General features: G+C 37.9%; 1 protein-coding gene across 4 annotated transcripts in view; it reads left to right on the forward strand.

Annotated features, from left to right (window-relative positions):
* Positions 1 to 21,357, forward strand: part of MAP3K5 (mitogen-activated protein kinase kinase kinase 5) — a 220,373-nt gene that overhangs the window by 74,049 nt on the left and 124,967 nt on the right. For all 4 annotated transcript variants that reach the window (XM_082474443.1, XM_082474442.1, XM_082474444.1 and 1 more), the window contains exons 3-7: positions 4,945 to 4,968; positions 10,879 to 11,072; positions 11,868 to 12,036; positions 13,204 to 13,310; positions 15,588 to 15,758. In XM_082474443.1, the coding sequence (XP_082330569.1) occupies positions 4,945 to 4,968; positions 10,879 to 11,072; positions 11,868 to 12,036; positions 13,204 to 13,310; positions 15,588 to 15,758 (665 nt within the window). The remainder of the gene's footprint in view (positions 1 to 4,944; positions 4,969 to 10,878; positions 11,073 to 11,867; positions 12,037 to 13,203; positions 13,311 to 15,587; positions 15,759 to 21,357) is intronic.

Below are 21,357 nucleotides of genomic sequence, written 5' to 3' on the forward strand. Positions count from 1 at the left end.
CACTTAAAGGTCTCTCATAAATTTATTTCATTTGGTCTTTCAAAATGACCCAATGAGATAGACAAGTTATGTGCAGATTGAACAGATAGAAGCTGCTTTCTTTACAGATGAGAACTAAATCCACAGAGATGCAATGACTTAGAGGCACACACAGTTAATAAGTGTCAGAGCAGGACAAGCCCCATATTCTTGGACTTGTCATCAGGTACATTTCCCTCTAAGTCTGTCCACAGATTTCATATGTCCATTAAAAATATGATTTTCCAGGTTGTTGTTAGTTTTTTTTTTTTTTAACTCGAGCTTTTATGTAAGCATAACATGTAAGCACAAGTCTACTTAGTTCCCTAACTTTAAAGATAGGCCAGTTCTGTGACACCTGTGTTGGAGTGTTCTTCTTAAGCCCGCTCAGCGTGTGGAAGGGTAAAGATGAGTCCCACCTTCTCAGTGAGGCCCGTGGTGTTCACAGCAGCCCATCTGATATTTCTTTGTTTAGCTTTGAAGCATTGAAATCAGGTAAGAGGATGGAGGTGGGGAGTACAAAAAAGATTCCTTTTTTCCTAACTTTAATAGAAAACTTGCCCCGTTCCACTGGAACAGAAGGATATATCAGAAGAGAAGACCTAGAAGGTCACCAGCAGGGAGCCATGGTCTTTTTTCCTGGCCAAGAACTCCCAGCCCGCTCCTTTCTTTTCTTTCAGGAAACAGATCCTGGTTGCTCACTCTGTTTCTTCCACCCTGAGTCCATTTGACTTGGCAACCTCACACCCGCTGTTCCCACTTCCTACTTCTGGCTGTAATTACCTAAATGTTAGTCACAGAAACTTTCCAATTTTGGGGACTCTCCATTTATTTATCCTTACGATGACCTCTTCAATGTTACATTGTCCCAAATAGCTCTCAAAAGTTGTCTTTGTCTTCCCTTGGAATGAGACCTAGGCTAGATTGTCTCATTTGTCTTGCTTCCAGGGTTGGTTATCAAAGGGTCCTGGAGTATTGAAAAAACATTTGAGGATGTTTCTCTTACAGCCAGTGAGTGCACTGATCAAAAGCCCCTAAAGACTTTAGGCAAGAACAAAGTTGTAGTGGGGTAACGCATCTTCAGAAACATTTCACTGGTAAGGAACTGGAATTTATGTTGACTTTTATTTTTTTCATTTCTGGGCACTTTAGGTGAAAAGTTTCCATGAAGTGATGTGAGATATTGCAGTTGCCTCTTAAATTTATTCCCTTCGTCCTTTTTTTTCCTCCAATGGATTTAGCACAAATTAAACATTCACTAATCTACCTCGGTAGTTAGATACCTTTTGAGGTCTTGTTTACTGTTTATTTGTCCTGAGTTAAAATGCACAGATAGTACCTTTCTTTCTTTGGAGTTGATGCCTCCTTTAAGGTTGCATCATAAGCTGTAAGTAAACTCTCCTTCAAGAGAGCCATTTGTATCCATTTGGCTTCTATAAAACATGAGCAAGTGTTCATAAGAATTCAGTAGATTGCTATAGGGGTGATTTAATATAGTTTTAGAATTTGTTATAATGCGTGCATTACCTGAAATGAAAGCAAAGAAGATATGTAAGAGGGTTATTACGTCAGTGGGCAACTCTTCCGGAAGACATAACGTGTTGGCTGTAGGCCAGTAGCAGCTGTGGTTATTTCCTATGGTGCCAAGCAGAGGGGAGGCTTCAGCGCACTCAGCCCTCACCACAGCTCCCTTCATCACCACCTCCATTTCTGTGCCAGATGCACCAAACAGAAATCATGGTAGAGTAGCTCCTGTGCTGGGCATGAGGACATCTCTCCTTCCACTGGCACAAGGACAGTGCTGACTCTGATAGACCGTTAGCCAAAAGTAAATGATAGAATACAGAGTTGGAAGGGACCAGCGATCACTCAATCCAATTCTTCGTGTGTTATATTAGAGAGAGGTGAAATGGCACATGGCCACTCAGGAGCAGAGCCAAGACTTACACATATCTATCCTAATTCATAGTCCAATATTTTATACATTCATTAACTAATTAATGTATTCGTCCTTTTATTGAGCACCAACTATATGCCCTGCAATCTGCTAGGCAATCAGTGGGTATACAAATATGAACTAAACATGGCTCTTACATCCAAGGAACTCATGATGTAGGATAGGAGAATTGTACGAAGCAATATTTGCAATGTTGTACATGCAGTGCTTCATAGAGGTCCGTATGAGGGGTCATGAGGGCAAAAATAAGGACATCACCTGTTTCTGTTAGGAGGTTAGGTGTCATTGAAGGCAGTCAAGGCCTGCTTCACAGAGAACAGGTTTCTTATGCTATACGCAGAGCATGCTGTGTGGTACAGGATGAAGATAAGGGTGTGTTTTTTTTGTTTGTTTTTGTTTGTTTGTTGTTTTTTTACTTAGAGGGATGAGAGAAGGGCATGCCTATCTCAGGAAAGGGTGTGGTTTGCTACTCTGGAGAGATGCTCCATAAATTAAGTTTGGAAAATCCCGCATGCTATGTCCCTGGCTTTGTGATAATCCAACATTTTCCTATTTATGTTTTTTGTGAACCGTGTGTGTGTGTGTATGGATGGGTGGAGAGATGCATTAACTATCTGTGAAACACTGTGGGAAAAGCCACTTTCAACCTTCCTCAACAACATCACTCATTTGTCTCTTAATTTCCATCCCCCATGGCACCACCATTGTCCAAGTCCTTATTTTGGCATCCCTGGGCTTTGGCAGTAGCTACCTAAATGCTTTTTCCCATCCAATACTAAATACCACTATCTAATTCATATTTTTAAAACTTTAACAATGTTTACCTTTTAATTATTTGTCTTTCTTGGGTAATGCATTCACCTGATACAAAAATTTATAAGTGCAAAAGGATATGTTAGTGAAAAGTCACGCTCCCATCCTTGTCCCCCAGCCAGCCAGCTCCCCTCTCCATTGGCAACCACTGTTAATAGTTTCTTGTATATCCTTCTAGAGAGATTTTAGAAATACACAAATTAGAATTTTCTTTTTCTACCTTTTATATACATAAATAGGAGCATAGGGTAACAACCATTCTGTCCGTTGCTTTTGTTCACTTAGCAGTATATCTTGGAGACCTTTCCATATCACTCTGTAGAGAACTTCCTCATCCTTTGTTCAGCTGCATTGTATTCCATCGTATGGAGGGACCATAGTTTATTTAGTCAGTTTCTAGTTGATAGAACATTCGTATTGTTCCAGACCTTTGCTTTTACAAACAATGTCCTTGTGTGTGCTGATACTTCTTTATGTATATCATTCACCTAAAAAAAACCACTTTTACTGTCATATGCCCAAATGCCCACACAACGAAGTACTTTATTTTGACATTCAAGGCCTTCTTCAGTAAGGCCCCAGATAACTGTCTAATATTATCAATGTGTGCCAAAATGAACTTTCTGTTTTAGCCCAATGATTGAATTCAAGATCTTTTTCAAGTACCCCTTTATTTCTCTCTTCTGTACTTCTCGAAATGATCTGTTTTCTTTAGCCCCCAGTAATGATATTTATTGTTCCTTAAATGGGCCTTTGTGGTTCCTAGTCCTCTAGCCTGGATCTCCACCTCCCTGCTTTGCCTTTGGAAGGTGTGACCTGTTCTTGGCTCCTCTTGAGTTCCACCTTCTCTGATGGTCTTTTCAGCCTTCCTCAAACTCTAGGAACATCCTTCTCTTAGAAACCCCAGCCCTTGCTATAGTATAGCTTTTTCGGTGTAGCATGTGTGTGCATACATGCCTGTGCGTCCAGGCTTATAATGTTTCTTTATAAATGTGTATATGTTCTTTTTTCATCAGCAAGACTGTGAGTTATTGATGGGTCTCTTTTAGTATTTTATATACATCTTTATGACTCTCACAATTACCCTGCACGGTTCCTTCCTCTATAGATTTTTGTTTCCTCATCTGTTACCCATAAACGTTCAAAAATCTTACATGCTGCTCCAAGCCAAAGCCCTCCTAGGTTCCCTTTTGCCCCATATTGATCCTGGGATGAATGACAGGTGGTCCCCTGGGCCTTGCGTTCCTCCTCTGCTCCTCTCTTACCTCGCCTGAGCTGGCTCCTCTTCTTAGCCAGATGGACCACCCTTTAGGCTCCACAAATGCCTTACATTTCCTGTTTCCATGGCAACATACATGCCATCTTTTCCAAAACACTGTCCCATCTCTCTTTCCTAAATCATGATTCCCCAGCCTCAGTGAAGCCCTTATGCCACAGGCTCTTCTAGATTGTCCCTTCCATGTCTCTAGTCATTTTAAAGTCTAGGAATAATAATATGTTAGCTAGCTTTATTGAGAACTTTCCATACACCAGACACGGTATAGCCACGTTATTTGCATGATCTCACTTATTTCTCACAGCCTAGAAGATAGGGACACTGCCTGCAGTGTATTTATCACATTTCACTTCTTATGGAACAATACGTAACAATATTTATGACTAGTTATTGTCAGATGTTCTTATTGTCTACATGTAGATTTGCCCACTCTGACAAGTAGCCAATACCCTTTATTTCCAGCTTTATTCCAAGCATGCTGCTAGGTTTCTTCCCAGGGCATAAGTGAGATTGTGCTTTGGGAAAGCAAACTCGTTTAAATCTCTTCCCCAAAAGATTTTAGCTATAAGATAATTCTGCACATACATACTCTGCGGAAATGATTTTTTGGTTATTCGGGTTTTGGATTCTACGTGTTTATGCTTTTTTCCTTCAACCGTAGACGGTACCTTTGTGCATTCTTGTCTCCTCCATCAGACTGTAAACTTAAGATGCAGAAGCTTACTCTACACCTTCTGTTCACATTTTAAATTTCCAATTGCTAAATTAATAAATAATAAAATCGTTAATACAAATTTTTCTACATAGAATATTTTAATTAATTAGTTGAATTAATTTTGTTTTAACTTCTGCTTTACTTTTCTCTTTTCTCATTTTTCAGGAAATCATTTGCCAGAAGAATACTGTGAGTATTTTACTTAACCCTTCCAGAAACTTTTTTATCTTTTCTTTTCCATCAACTGATCTCTGGTATATTTTCCATTTCTACAATTATTAATTTCTATTTCTTTTTTTCCTCTTTAGAATTTCTAACATATCAATATAAATATGGGTTATTTTACATAAATATTCCTTTATAGTGAAACTTTATACTAATGGGAGATGACACTGATACCTGTTTTCTTCTATATATAATTATGTTTTAGAAAAAAATTTCCATACTATATTCAATTTTGTGTAATTATGAGTGTTACTAAAGCAGCATATATACATACACTGATACACGTATGTATGTCTATCTGTATATACACATATATAGATATTTATGTCTATATATACACTGTATCTATACACTATATATACAAATTATAAGTATACATATACACACACGTACACACACATATGGAGATTTGTATCGATATATTGATACATACATACCTCTATCATCTTTATATTGGTACTGACTTAAGTTCCTAAGTCCTTTTTTTTCTTTTATAATATCACACGCATTCTATTCTTTTTTTTTTATTAAATTTATTTATTTTTTATTTATTTTTGGCAGCGTTGGGTCTTCACTGCTTCCCACGGGCTTTCTCTAGCTATGGCGAGCGGGGGCTACTCTTCATTGTGGTGCGCGGGCTTCTCATTGCGATGGCTTCTCCTGTTGCGGAGCATGGGCTCTAGGTGCGCAGGCTTCAGTAGTTGTGGCACACGGGCTCAGTAGTTGTGGCTTGCAGGCTCTAGAGCACAGGCTTGGTAGTTATGGCGCACGGGCTTAGTTGCTCCGCGGCATGTGGGATCTGCCCAGACCAGGGCTCAAACCCGTGTACCCTGCATTGGCAGGCAGATTCTTAACCACTGCACCACCAGGGAAGTCCAAGTTCCTAAGTCTTGTAGACCACACTTTAAGACCTTTGAAACCACACTGCAAAGTTTTTACCCTCCACACAGAATTAAACAAAAGTTAAAAAGTGATAAAAATAAATTTAAAAAATTTTAAATGCATGAAAGATAATTATAATATATTCTGAAATCAGCCTTGTTATGCCAATGGTTTTTCATTTTGGAAGGTAAGCCAGTATTTAAAACCTTAAAGAATGTATCTCTGAAACTTAGAGTGGAAATAACATACTACATAAAGATCTGCACATGGCTCCATTTAAGATGAGGATTAGAGGATAAGATTAAATTTACAATGATGAGGATAAGATTAAATTTACAATGGGTAAATTTCCCTTAGATTGGAAATTTAAGAAATAAAGATTTAAGAAATTTAAGAGTTCAGATCAGAGACTCACTGCAGCATAAATAATGTTGCCGTGATAAACTCATTCTTCACATCTCAACAGGAAATGAACAATTACTGCTTCATGCATCAATTCAGTGTAACAGATTTTGTAAAGCAAATGTTGATGGAACATGAACTGTGTGCCAGGTTTTGGGCTTGGTCCCACAAGAGACTCACTATGAAGGCTGAAAGTAAAGACAACCCATTCATAACTGTCCCAGGAGACAACAACTGAGAAGTGCCAGAGTCTCTCTGGGGGAGAAGGTCAAGCAAATAAGCAAACAAACAAATTAGAATTAACATAAGGTAGTGTGCCAAAGAGTGGGCGCCCCTTCCCTCAAGCGGGAATGGAAGGTCTTTCAGAGGAGGTGGCATTTACCTGAATGGCAGGGAAGAGCTAATCATGCCCAGTGATGGGTTGGATGTGTGGGGAAGCAGGTTTATAAGTTGACCCTATACTGCACGTTATGAACAAGTCACCCATTGACTTGAGGAAGCTGCTGTGTTTCCGGTGCTGGGTGTCCTTCTCAAAAGTTGAGTATTTTGAGCATATATTTCAATATGTTTGACTGCTGAGAGCATATCTTCCCAGAAGCTTAATTCATTTTCCATACATACTTATGTTCACCTTTATGTAACCTTTAAAAATTGAAAAGCAGAATTGGCATTATTATTTTTTAAAATAAAAGCAGTGAAGATAATCGGAGAGAATACATCTAGATTTTGAGCTGTGTGTTTTTATAGCCATGAAAACAAGCATGGGCCGGAGAGATCAGCCTTGTTATTTTGTGATCATGCCTTAGTATTTTGAAATGTAAAGAAATGTGCTGCGGTCTTTCTTTTTTGAGAAGTAGGTTTAAATATTTTAGAATTAGTATCTTATTAATAAAAGACAGTTGTTGCAACTGAAATGTCTTTTCTTGATCACACAGTCATTGTTTTTATTTGCTTTGGATTATTAGTTATTTCAAACTCGGGGTTTGGTAGCAATCTGTAAATAGAAATCGCAGTAATGATATTTCTAAGTTATATGTGAGCCAGCTTGGGAAATAAATGTTCCCTTATTATTAGTGTTCATCATTTTGAAAAAGTGCTTTTCTCAGCAGCTGTTATCTTTTTAAAAAACACGAAGGGTGGGAGGGAGATGCAAGAGGGAGGAGATATGGGGATATATGTATACATATAGCTGATTCACTCTGTTATACAGCAGAAACTAACACAACATTGTAAAGCAATTATACTCCAATAAAGATGTTAAAATTAATTAATTAATTAATTAAAAAAAAAAAACAATCCGAAGTCCACAGCCCACTCCCCCGACACACACTTCCTCCCCACTGCGTGCTCGCCCGGGCTGGCTCTCAGCTCAGGCCTAGAAGCATAAGCATCCATGTGCCTCCTGCTGTGTACTGCTCTCCCCCTTTTTTGGCCATAAACAATGGGACATTGAAAAAAAATATTAGAAAAAAAATATTGCCTTAGAAACATAGGGAAGAGACGCCAAAAAAGAGCAGTGAGGCCAGGAACTTGGGAAAGCCTTAGCATGCTGAATACCTTCAACAAGCGTTCTGAAACCTCATCCCATGGGGTCTGAAGACAGTTTCAGGAATCTGATTTCCTCTGCTGTTTGCATGACTCTCATTTTCTCTCCTTACCCACCTACTGCTCAACACACACCCAGACATCTGATAGGCATCCTCTCCCAGAATTAGTTTCACACAGATGCATTATTCCCCAATATCCTGTCTTTCAGTAATAATGTGTGCTGGTTCATGTCTTACGCACAGATACACATGGTATTAAGGCTTCTGAGGATACAGAACTTTATCCAGCAGCAGAAGAAACTCTAATAGTGCTTTTCTGGTTTATTGGCTTCTCATCTGTTTGTCCTTATTTTGTGACTTAGAAGATTCAGAGCCTTTCTTTTGTAATTTTGAGTCCAAGTGCTTATCTAAAACAAGAGTATTTGATTCTGTTGCTCTTTTATGTAGCTCCCTCATAGCTTAAGCTCCAGAAGCTTTGAAAAGCAATCTCTTGATATACTTGCCTTTCTTTTCTGTTTAGACAGTGGCTTGGGTAAAAGGATTAAAATGGTGGACCTGCTGTGGGATCTTGGTAACATTTTAGTAGCAGGATATGTTTATTTTTCCTCTTCCCCACTAGTCTTCCAGTTATTGGTCCGTGAAGGAGAACTTGCAAAAGGAACAATTTAATGTGCTTGATTTAAAAATCAAATCTCAACCTTTGGAGGTTCTTCTCACACTTTAAATGGAAGTCATGTCCAGTTTCTGCTTCATTACCTGAAATACAAGTGCCTCAAAGAATAACATGTTCATAAATAATTAAACCTAGCCGTAAGGGCATTTGACACTTCTCATCTGTTTGCTACGAGGCAGTAGCTTGGCTCATGCAGGGGTCCGTGCAAGGTGGCCTGAGGCAAAGGGGTTGGTGTGCCAGCAGGTCAAGGCCAGGCGGGAGGGTGCCCAGCCCCCAAGCCATAATGGCAGGCCCTCTGGAGAAGGAAGTCCTGGCCTGGAGTCCCAGACACATCACAGCCCAGCTGTGTGACCTTGCCAAGCCTTACCTGAAGCCTCACCTGTAAAATGGAGACAAGATCCCCTCCCTCAGTGGGCTGTTGTGAATGTATGGCCATTCATTCCCTGGCACATGCCAAGGAGAATAAATGTTTGCTCTCATTTGTTTAGTTCGAAGGATAAGAGAAGTGATGCATCGTTCTCTGTAATTCTGACATGGAACAAATAATTTGGGCTCCTGGACTCCCTAGAACAGTGATAAATAGAGTTTTCCACCCATCTCATTCTAGTTATCAGCCTCCTGCTTTTTGCTTTCTCTCTGGATTTTTCTCTTAGAGGTCTCTCCCATTTCCTCAGATTCAGCCATGCCAAAGAATTACCAGGTCTGTATTTTGGCTTGAAACTCTTTTACATTCCAATCACACATGTCCAACTCTGTTTTGGACATTATCCCTTTAGATGTCCTGTTCCCCTTAAATCCCAACCTTTCAAAAGTGTGCATGTCACCCTACCCACCCCAAATCAAATCTCACCCACTTGAAGTTCTTCTCATATTTTAACTGGAAGTCAGGCTCTGTGTATGATTCGTTACCTGATACATATCTAGTGCCCCCGAGTGTAATCTGTTCATAAATAATTAAGTCTGGTTCCGCCTTCTGAATTCTTGCTTTTTGTTAAGGATCCCACTCTTCTTTAAGGAGCCCCATTTACAACTCTGGAGTCACCTTTGACGCCTTCCTCTTCCTCTCTCTCAATATCTGTAATCAGCTGGCTGGTCTCGATGATTTGTTCTTCTTGATGTCAAGTGCACACGTCCACTGTTGCTGCTGCCAATCTGGTCATGCTTTGTAGCTTCCCACCTAATTTCCTTAAATCTCGTTTCTTTCTCTTTCAGTTCTTTCCGTTTTCTGGCCAGACTGTCAAAATGCACAACTTTGTTTATGTTTTCTTTCCTGCTCTGAATCCTTCCATGATTCCCACTGCCCAGCATATGGAGTTTGAAACCCTTATGTATTCACTTCTCCTTCCCTGAGCCCTAAGCTCTGGTCAAGACTCGCTTACTCAGGGGTGTCCAGTTCAATTTTTCCTTTATACTTCCCACTTCCACTTTTGTTTAGTGCACCCTCACTTGGCATCATCAGGAGCGGACAGAAGGCGGTGCTGAGTGAGCGGAGAGTGGCACAGGCTGAGGCTGGAGAGAGAGGCAGCATTTGGATAGTCAAGCCCTTGTAGGCTACAGTGACCTGTTTTATCTTCATGCCAGGAGCAAGCGAGGGGGCTTGAAGCACCTGAGGGAAGTCATCTGATATAGGTTGTTGAAAGATCACTTTGACAGCTGGGTAGAAAATAGATTGATGGGCAAGAAGAGAAGCAGAGAGCCCACCTAAAAGCCAATTACAATGGCTCGGGCCAGGTATGTTGGTGGCATGGTCTGCAGTGTTGGCAGAGAAGATGGAGGGAAATGGACCAATACGAGGTGGAATAGACAGGACTTTGATAGGCTATGGAAGGAAATGGAAGCATCAAGGATAACTTCAGGGTCTCTAGATTTAGTAACTGGGACACTAATGGAGCCACGACTGCGATAGAGCAGCCTGGAGGGGAGCAGCTTATTCTGGCATCACTCACACATTGCTGTCACGTGGGCAGCCCTGAACTGTTAGCTCGTATCATTTCCATGTATTTATGCTGTGTCTCTCTGACTAAAATTTAAGTTCCCTGAAGGCCAAAGGCTGTGTTTTAAGCTACCCTGTTTTACCTACAGCATATATCATTTTGCCTTAGCCTTGAGAAATGGTGAATAAATATTTAATCAATTGATAGAAACTGTGCCATACTTTTTTTTAATCATCTGTAAGTCCTAATTATTTGAAGTAAGGAATTAAAGAAATTGGAAGAGATTTCCGTTTTCATAGGTCATCAAATGGGAAATGAGGTTTTTTTAAATTTACCTTCACATTCAGGATTATTATTTAAAAGTAGGATTTAGGGTTACGTCAGTGTGGAGTCTGCAGGCCAGCTCACCACCTCCTGGCACCTCCTCTTCCCACAGATGTGCACTGGGAACTACACGTTTATTCCTTACATGATAACTCCACATAACAAGGTCTACTGCTGTGATAGCAGCTTCATGAAGGGCTTGTCAGAGCTCATGCAGCCGAACTTTGAGCTGCTCCTTGGACCCATCTGCTTACCTCTTGTGGATCGTTTCATTCAACTTTTGAAGGTGGCACAAGCAAGTTCCAGGTAAAGTTTAGTAATGCTATTTGGTGGTGATAAAGAATTGTTCATCTACTTCATTTATTTGTGCAACTTATCAGATGTTTCTTACATGCAGTACTCAGCCAGGAACCAGGGAAAAATATATAATACCCTCTACGTGGATAAAATAGATGCTGCCTCGTCCACTTCTTGCATTTCGTCCACTTTATTCAGAGGAGAACAACTTGAAATCAGAAAAAAAAAAAAAAAAAGACTGTTAACTGTGTTGTAGTAATGTTAGAGCTAAAACTATATTCAAAGTACAGAAATATTATCTGAATAAATGTCCAGAGACTTTTAGTGTAAGGACAAGAACTCTCTAAAAATCGCTGAAAGCACTATTATATTTTAGTTAAGAGCAGTCATTTAGGTTGATAAATGGTGATGCTGGATCGGACGGAAAGTGTTATATTATGTTCAAATCACAGGCACACCTAATTTATTTAAAACAATTTCTACTCAAACCAGTAAAATGAAAAATAAAGTTTTAGCATTATAAGTGGTACATTGCAGGGTCTTGGAAAATTCATTATCATGGAGTGTCTTTACCTTTAATTCTTACTGAAGCAAGTTAATTCTTACTGAAACAAGGCAGAGTGTAAAAGAACAGGGTGCCCCAATTTTTAAATAATACCAGATAGATAAGGTGTTCATTCTGTGCATCTTAACGAACTGAAAGGTATGAATGCTGCAGATGTCTTTCGTTTCCTTATAAGATCATTGCTTTTCATTGAAATCCTTTCTAATATTAACTCTAAAAAATGTGTGTTTTCCCACCAGCCAGTATTTCCGGGAATCTATACTCAACGATATCAGGAAAGCTCGTAACTTATACACTGGTAAAGAATTGGCAGATGAATTGGCAAGAATTCGACAGCGAGTGGATAATATTGAAGTCCTGACAGCAGATATTGTCATAAATCTGTTACTTTCCTACAGAGATATCCAGGTGAGAAGCTGCTCAAAGTCACGTCTTTGTCATGTAGCATGTTGGAGGAATGAGGGAGTGTTAATATCCAGTTTTAGTTAGCTATTAAGTCATTCATGTCACTACATGTAATTTTTTACTGACTCTCCTAAGCTTTCCATCCAGATATTTTATGATAAATGAAACAGACTCATATAAGTTAACCATCAGTGATTGTGAAAGACTTGTACGGTAAAGGTCTGACTTTTTCCTCCAAAAGAACAAAAAGAAAAATTTGCATGCACAACTAATCTGCAGACAGCCTGTTCTATTCCATTAGCCTCCGGCACACCCATCAGTCAATAAGTGAAAGCTTTGTTTTGGTAAATAGCAGAAATTTTTAGAGCTTTCCAGACATATCTCTTACTCCTGGAATTTGTGTTGCTTGAAATTGATAGTGCTGGGTCTAACTAGATAGAAGTATAAAATGTGCAATTGATTAATTATAAAAATAACTTTAAAAATATATAAAGTAAAGCATGAACATGCAATATTATTTTTATTGGGATGTCTTAAAACTTTTAAATTATGGTAAGTAGCATGAAATCCTCTCTGAGTTGGGGATTTGCTATTGGATTTTTACAGTAAAATTTAAGCGACTTCTGGTTTCTTATTCCCAACCTTTCAGGCCCGAGTAAAGCATCATGTGAACAACAAAGATTCACATACGTGGAAAAAGAGTGGCACTTAGAATTCCATGACTAGAGAGCTTACTTGTGTTGAAACGGAACAGTTTTGTTACTTATAACAGAAGTTCAATTCGTTGCTCCATGTCCTTGATATTTTGGAAATTATTTCCCTGAAAGTAATTGATAAGACCCTGCATACCAGGAATCTGGCTCCAGGGAGAAGTAAACCACCCATATTTAGACAATGTAGCATTACCATGTTAGGTGGTTTATTGTTTTATAGGTCAGATGTGGTGACTCAATATTTCTAATGTTTTATCTATATAATCCAAACCCCTTATTTAAACAAACAAACAAACAGTTTCTTCTTGGTTTTAGATTCTTCAAAGCATTCCATGGGTTCTAGTTCTTTTTTTAAATGCCCTTCTCAGATTCAGGTAGCTGGTTGGCCAAAGGCATTTCATTGTCAGGACTTTCTCCCAATGGTTTAATTCTGTGTTATTCTCCTCTTGTTTAAAAGGACTACGATTCTATTGTGAAGCTGGTAGAGACTTTAGAAAAGCTGCCAACCTTTGATTTGGCCTCCCATCACCATGTGAAGTTTCATTACGCATTTGCACTGAATAGGTAAGAAGAAAAAGTTTCCATCCACAATGTGCTAACATATTATTTTTTAACCTCCATATTCTTTCTATGGTACGTTTTTGCTATAGCCTTGCAACCACTCCCTATTAGAATGTAATGTTAATATTTCTACTTCAACCATGTAAAATATAGGAAGCATGCATTCTGATTTTTTCTGACTTTTTTATCAGTAAAAAAATGTCCCTCAATGCTTGTATATTTAAATTCTAAAAATTCTTTTTCTTCTCTGTCAAAATTTGTATTTGCTATTTATATATTTTTTAGGATTTTTTAAATTCCATGGATATGATGTTATCTTTAAATATACTCAACACCAAATGATTATTTACACAAAAATGAACTAGAGTAGGGATAGTTATATCTAGGTGAACATATTCCTAACCAGAGAATATGTTCACTGGGATTGCCCTGAACATACCTAATTATGATTAAAACTCTGTGGGCCGCATTTTAGGTCATGTGTCCATGAATCTTCTAGGACCAGGACTAACACTGCTGCTTCCAGTGCTGCCTCCCCGCCTGCTGTTGGCATCATGGCTGGCACCTACCTCAGTGCCACTTTCTACCCAGAGTCACCGTGGAAGATCATCCCTGCGCTGGCCATAGAGAGGCCTAGAGCACTGAACTGTCCAAAACTTAGTTGTGCTGTTCTCTGCCATGGCGGAGAGTTGAATATGTATGTAATTACTACAACTGGAGAGAATGATAAAAAGAAAAAGGGAGGGACCTCACATCTATCATTCATTTGCCGTGAAGGCTTAATTATTTTACCGATGAGGAGACTAAAGAGGTGGAGTAAGCATATCGTAAAACTGGGGCTCAAACCCAGATCTAGCTGATGCTGGTATTTGTGTTCTTCATCACTAGGTTCTCCTGCCTTTGTCTCCAAAGAAAAGTCAGCATGCTCTTCAACCAGAGATTGTGTGTTTCCTTTTTTATCTACCCAAACTCTAGAAATTGCTAACTTTGTCAGTACATGTATAATGAAAGTCTATTTTATCTCCCCATTTATTAAACATCTTTTTCTTTAGATTTGGCAGAGTGAGATGAAACCTACAGAGATTATCTGTTCCAACTGGTTTTCAAATAAATCCTTTTTGAAAGATGAAATGAAAGACGGAATGAAATACATTCTATATTGAAATGAAAAATGAAAGTCCATAGAGCCTCTTATATTTTCCTTTATCCATATTTTGTCTCTGTCTTTCCTACAATAGAATCGAATGAAATGATAAATGTATTTGTATGCAGCATTATTCTAAACTCAAGGTATTTAGTACAAAGTGCAAAAAGGAATTTCACGCACAGAAAGATTTAAAATAGTAGTTGAGAATATAAATAACTCTTTTTATATAACAGTTTTATTGAAATATAATTCATATACCATACAATTTTATTTAAAGTGTACTATGATTCAATGGATTTTAGTGTAGTAACAGAGTTGTGTGACCATGAACACCAAGACTTTTAAAACCTTTGTATCACCACCAAAAAAAGCCCCCTCCCCATTAGCAGTCACCCTCCCATTTCCTCTCAAATCCCCCAGACCTAGGCAACCACAAATCTACTTTCTGTCTCCATAGATTTGCCTACTCTGGACATTTCATATGATGAGCTCATACAACATGTAGTCTTTGTGACTGGCTTCCTTCACTTAGCACAATGATTTCAAGATTCAAGAAATAATTCTTAAGAGAATTTTAATCTTTGAGAACAATCTATACGTACTCACTGATTTTAAAATGAGCTATATAAAGCAGCTTCCTAGATAATCAATTGGTCACGTGTAGAAAATAAGTGACTCTTGGGTTAAAGTTGGATTGTTGGTATTGTCTGTGAATTAGTTTGCTCAGTGTTTCAGAGTAAAAGCCATTGAAACCTATAGCATCAGGGTTTTGTCTCTGTTTGGATTCCTTGACTCTGCCCCATTCAAGGCCACAGACCGCATTCCTGATCTCACTCCATCAACTTAAATTTGCACAGAGACTGCAGGGAAATTGGAAGGACTGTGGATGGATAAGCACAAATCTATCACCATTAGCAGAAAAGCAACTCAAAAGAAATCCTTATTAAACGCAGTAGACATGCAAATAGGATAAAAAGATTTACAGAAGACTCTCAAAATATAATTGTTGTTTTTATCTTGCCGAACTTCACTAATGTGAATCAATATATTAAATAGAGTTTTAAAAAGATAATTGGCCTAAACTGCTTCTGTAATCTATACTGAAACAATGATGTTTCCCTCCTCTACCTTAGGAGAAATCTCCCTGGAGATAGAGCAAAAGCTCTTGACATTATGATTCCCCTGGTGCAAAGTGAAGGGCAGGTTGCTTCAGATATGTATTGCCTCGTTGGTCGAATCTACAAAGATATGTTTTTGGACTCTAATTTCATGGATTCTGAAAGTAGAGACCATGGAGCTTCTTGGTAAGTGCACAGGATAAGATACTTGATAAATCCATAACATAAAAAATTGTTTGCAAATGAGTGTTAAATTATTGTTATTATCCTTTTGATTGTGTATTATGAAATAAATCTCACAATTTATAGCTTTAGTAAATAATTTTGATGGAATTCATTTAATAAGGCAGAGTAAAATGGGGTAAATTGGTTGAAAAGATAATGATTTAAGAAAAAAGAATTTTAAAAGGTATTATAAAGTATAATACAATAAAAATATAATTTTGGGGAAAATTCAAGAGACATGAAAGAAGACCTGAATGGAAAAATATACCAAGTTTGTGGATGAGAAGACTTGATATTTTAAAAATGTTAATTCTCCACAGCAGGGCTTTTCATGTAATTCAACAAATTGATTCTAAAATTTATTCGAAAAACTAAAGGGCCAAGAATGGGCAAAGCAATTTTGGAGAACAAGGTGGAGGGACTTGTTCTCCCAGATAACAAGACATACTATAACAATGTAATAATTAAGATGTTGCAGTATGAGTGCAAGCATAGACAAATAAAACACTGGAACCGAACAGAGAAGCTGGAACAGACTGAGATATATAGATTTGAGACTAGATTTATGACATGGTATGCTTCATGAGGCAGAGTGGAAAGAATAGACTCTTCAGGAATGGTACTGGGAAAATTTGTTTATCTGCTTGTAAAATAAAAATGAATCCCTAGTCTAACCCATGCACAGAAAATAAAATCCAAGTGAATTAAAGATCAAAATTTTTTTTAAAAACAACCTTTAGAAAAAATATTTTTAGAATAAAATATACAAACTGAATTTATGACTTTGGGATAGGAAAGAATTTCTTAAACAAGGTATTTTTAATACCATAAACCATAAAAGATTGGGAAAACTAGAGTCCACTAAAATTTGCATCTGTTCATCAAGGTTCTGTCTTTTGGACAGAGTAGGTTCTATTGCACTGATCGTCCTGCCAATAACAATTATAAACATTGGAAAAACACTTAAAAAAAAGTTTGAAAGCTCTGAAGAGTGACTAAAGATAGTAAGAAACTGAAGAGTTTTAGATCTTTAGATGAAGGGTATCACATTAGATAAGATCCACTTTTAAATGCTTTTTCCTTTGGGGGAGCTCTCTGATCTGCAGGCACAGGGCGGTTAGAACTCAAGATGAAAATCATAGTTTCAGTGGTTGGAGGAGTTAGTCTGAGGCTGCCAGAGTGCCTGGAAATTGAGTGATAGACCCCCTAAATGAAGGAGCCACAGAGAGAGCCCAAAATATAAGTATAAACTGCCCTTCCATTCTTGGCTGACCCCTGACATGTGCACATGTGGGGTAAAACTCAAAGGAGTTCAGCGGAAAATAGCAGCCAGAAGGCTGGAGCTGAACAGAGATTTCAGCAGTTGTGTAATGCAGGAGAGACAGAGTTTGGAGTTTGAACCTCACCAAGTCATAAGGGCTTGGGTAAACAGTTTGAGCTTTCCACTGAAACTCCAGAAGGTCCAAGGCTTCAGAATAAAAAAACTACATCCCAGGACTAAGGAAAATTAAGAGGAAAACCAAAACAGAGCCACCCTAATAAAACCTAAAACCAAGATTCCACATGAACAAGGTGAACTGCCAGTGATTTATTTGTGTGTTGGAACAAAATTCAACACTCTTAAGAGGAAGATAACAGAATCCAAACTCTCTACAACATATCATTCCGAAATGTCTACTACACCATCAGAAGCTACTAGATTTGTGAAGAGATAGGACAGTATGATCCATAGTAAAAAAAAAAAAATCAGTCAATAGAAGTAGACCCACAGACAACAAAGATTTTGGAATTAGCAGAGAAGGATATTAAAATACCAATGATAAATATGTTGAAGAGACTACTGGAAAAGATGGATATTATGGGTGAAAATATGAAGAATTATAGGAGATAAATGTAAACTGGAGAAGAACCAAATGGAAATTCTAGAACTGAAAATATAGTATTCAAAGTCAAAATTCCATCCAATGGGATTAATAAATAGGACACAATGCAAGAAAGGATCAATAAACTTGAAAACAGGTGATTAGAAATCATTCAAACTGAAACAGAGAAAAGAAAAAGATTGAGAAAGAAATTAATGGTCTCAGTGACCTGTGGAATAGCATTGAGCAGTCTAACATACGTTATTGGAGTCTGAGAAGTAGAGAAGAGAGATGATATATCAGGAAAAATATTTGAAGAATTAGTGACCAAATATTAACCAAATCTGATCAAACAAACAAACAAACAAAAACAGCCCACAGATCTAGGAAGCTCAGCAAAAACCCAAGCAGGGTAAATACAAAGAAAAAAATTCCTCAGGACCTCATAGTCAAATTCGTGTAAAACAAAATTAAAGAACATATCATAAATGCAGCCAGGAAAAAAAGATACATTATATTCAAGGGAAAGAGTGAGTTCTGACTTTTAATCAGAAGGAAGCCAAAGACAATGGAATAACGTCTTTAAAGTATTTAAAGCAGAAAACAGTCAACCAAGAATTCTCTACCCAGTGATAATGTCTTTCAAAAGTGAGGGTGAAATAAGGATATTTCTTGATAAATAAAAACTGAGATAATTTGTTGCCAGCAGACCTTTACTACAAAAAATGTTAAAGGAAAATCTTTAGGTTGAAGGGAGGTGATACCAGATGGAAACATGGATCTGTCAGAAGGCACGTAGAGCACTGGAAATGGTAAAAATATTTATGAATACATAGAAAAGATATCATCAACAAAGTAAAAAAATAAACCAGAGGCAGAGAGCAATGCATGTAACCAATATGGGATTTATATTCAATATGTATAAATAACTCCTAAAAATACTTAAGAAAGAAAGAAAAAAGATTAAAAATGGGCATAGGAGAAGAACAGATCACTCACAAAAGAGGAATCACAAATGGCCAACAAACATATTTTAAAAAAATACAAAAAATGCTCTACCTACAAGCTAAAACAGACATACCATTTTACACTATGAAGATTAACAAAAATTTATGAATTTGACATTGTCAGTTGTTGGCAAGGATGTTTGAGAAATGGGAGTCCTAGTCCACTGCTGGTTGTGGTAGAAAATCTTATGACTACTTAAAGATTTTGGTATTATCAAGGAAAGTTGACAGTTAGCCTTCCCTAGATCCAGCAGATCTACTCCTAGTTTATACCCTAGAGAAATTCTTGAAGTTTCTCTACATAAAAGTTAAAACATAAAAAAAAATAATCTTAAAAGAGTTGAGCAAAATAACCAAATGGCAGGATACATAGAGTATGATTTCGTTTATAGAAACTTTAAAAACAGTCATACACATCTAGTAAAAGTAGAGACGCATGAATGTACATCATAAATTCCCAATTCAGTAGAATAGATACCAGTGGGGAAGGAGTAAAAAGGGATCGTGAAATGCTTCACATGCAGCTGCAAGAATATTTAAAACATTTTATTTCTTAAGTTGAGTAGTGGGTATATGAGTGGGAAGTGTTGCTTATATTATCCTTCTGTACTTTTTAGTATTTCTAAAATGTTCCCCAAAGAGTACCTGATTTAAAAAAAAATATTAAAGGAGGTAGACTTACAGAAAGAGACAAATACCATATGATATCCTTTATATGTGGAATGTAAAGCATGGCACACAGGAACTCATCTACAAAACAGAAACAGACTCACAGATGTAGAGAACTGACTTGTGGTTGCCAAGGGGGAGGGTGTTGGGGAAAGGATGGATTTGGAGTTTGGGGTTAGCAGATGTAATTATATATGGAATGGATAAACAACAAGGTCCTACTGTGTAGCACAGGGACCTATATTCAATATCCTATGATAAATCATAATGGAAAAGAATATAAAAAAGAATGTATACATACATGTATAACTGAATCACTTTTCTGTACAGCAGAAATTAACACAACATTGTAAATCAACTATACTTCAATTAAAAAAAAAAAGGTTGACTTAGTTCAGGTGTTCCTCAATGATAGCCGTAACTTTTTTAAAATTGTGAAACAGAAATCTTAACGTTTCAAAATCTTGTATCACCTTAGCAGTTTAATGGTGGCCTGAAATTGGGATAATAGGTTATAATAAGGGAGGAAAACTTCCTAGGTTTTCATTGACAGCTTTGGTTTGGACTTTTAAATTTGTATTATAAATTGTTACTGCAATTCAGAGAGTTTTACTGTTTCTCTTAACCAATTTTTTCCCTGCTATTATAAAAGAGAAATGTTAACTATGCAACCTTTCTATTACCAGAAGATTTCCACTTTTAGAAGATTCTTAATTGTAGGAGAATTAGAATCTGATATTTGGAAGCACTGTGCTGGTATAAATGCTTTGATTTGGCAGTGATAATGAAATGCATAGGTAATTTTTAAAAGCCTGATTTTCATGGTCAGCAGATTCAAATGGAAAACATCTTATGAAGTTAATGTGCATTGTGCACAGGAATAAAATAGAAGTGTTTCCCCATTTGAAAAACCAAACAATTTAGACTACTGAGAGCTTTCAAGGTCACATAAAGTTCAATAAAGGAACACAGGTTTTTTTTTCTGGTTGTGTTTTTGTTTTAACTTTCTATACTTCCCGATTCTGGCTCCTTTTCAATGGTTCCCATTTAGCTGAGGAACATTAACTACATTAACTGTCTCTCAAAAGATCTTCGTGTTCAAAGTCTTCAGGTCAAATTGAAGATGTCAGTTTTTTATGATTTCATTTTAAGCTATTCATTAATTTTCTTTTTTGTTCAATTTATTTTATTTATTTATTTTTGACTATGTTGGGTCTTTGTTCCTGCGCAGGCTTTCTCTAGTTGCGGCGAGCGGCGGGCCACCCCCCACTGTGGTGCGCGGGCGTCTCATTGTGGTGGCCTCTCTCGCCGCAGACCCGGGCTCTAGGCACGTGGGCTCAGTAGTTGTGCCACACGAGTTCTAGAGCGCAGGCTCAGTAGTTGTGGTGCACGGGCTCAGCTGCTCCGCAGCACGCAGGATCCCCCTGGACCAGGGCTCGAACCTGTGTCCCCTGCATTGGCAGGCAGACTCTCAACCACTGCGCCACCAGGGAAGCCCTCATTAATTTTCTAGTAAGAACAGGGAAAGCAGTTAGAACTCAAAGCTTTTTCATGGGAAGAGCCTTAGGAGTTGACCTGGGTGTGTCACTCACTGATTTATTGAGTAATATAAGAATGTCACTTCTACTGTAGATTATCTGTCTGTAACCTGCCATTATTATCATTATATCCATTTGTCCTACAGGTCGTTAAGAACAATTCCCTCCTATTTTAAAATGGGTGTTTTTTCATGCCCTCACACTTGTAAAGCCACTTCAGTATTTCTTAGTGTTTCAATCCAACTCCCACAGTCCTGCAAACACACTCATTCGCGTTGGTGTGTTGGCATCATCTGTAACCTCCCTTTCTGTTAGAGCTGAGAAGTAAAAGCACGTTGTCAAGGTGCTGACCTAAGAGGGCATTACCAAGGTTATTAGGCATCTGGCCAGACTTACCCAGGATTATGCATTTCCTGAGTCCCAGAGAGTTGTTGCAACTGACCTTTTTTGACCCATAATCCTCTGAGCTTTCACTCGTCAAGTG

This window comes from Balaenoptera physalus (genome assembly GCF_965194825.1).
Source record: "Balaenoptera physalus genome assembly, chromosome: 9".
Taxonomy (NCBI): Eukaryota; Metazoa; Chordata; class Mammalia; order Artiodactyla; family Balaenopteridae; genus Balaenoptera; species Balaenoptera physalus.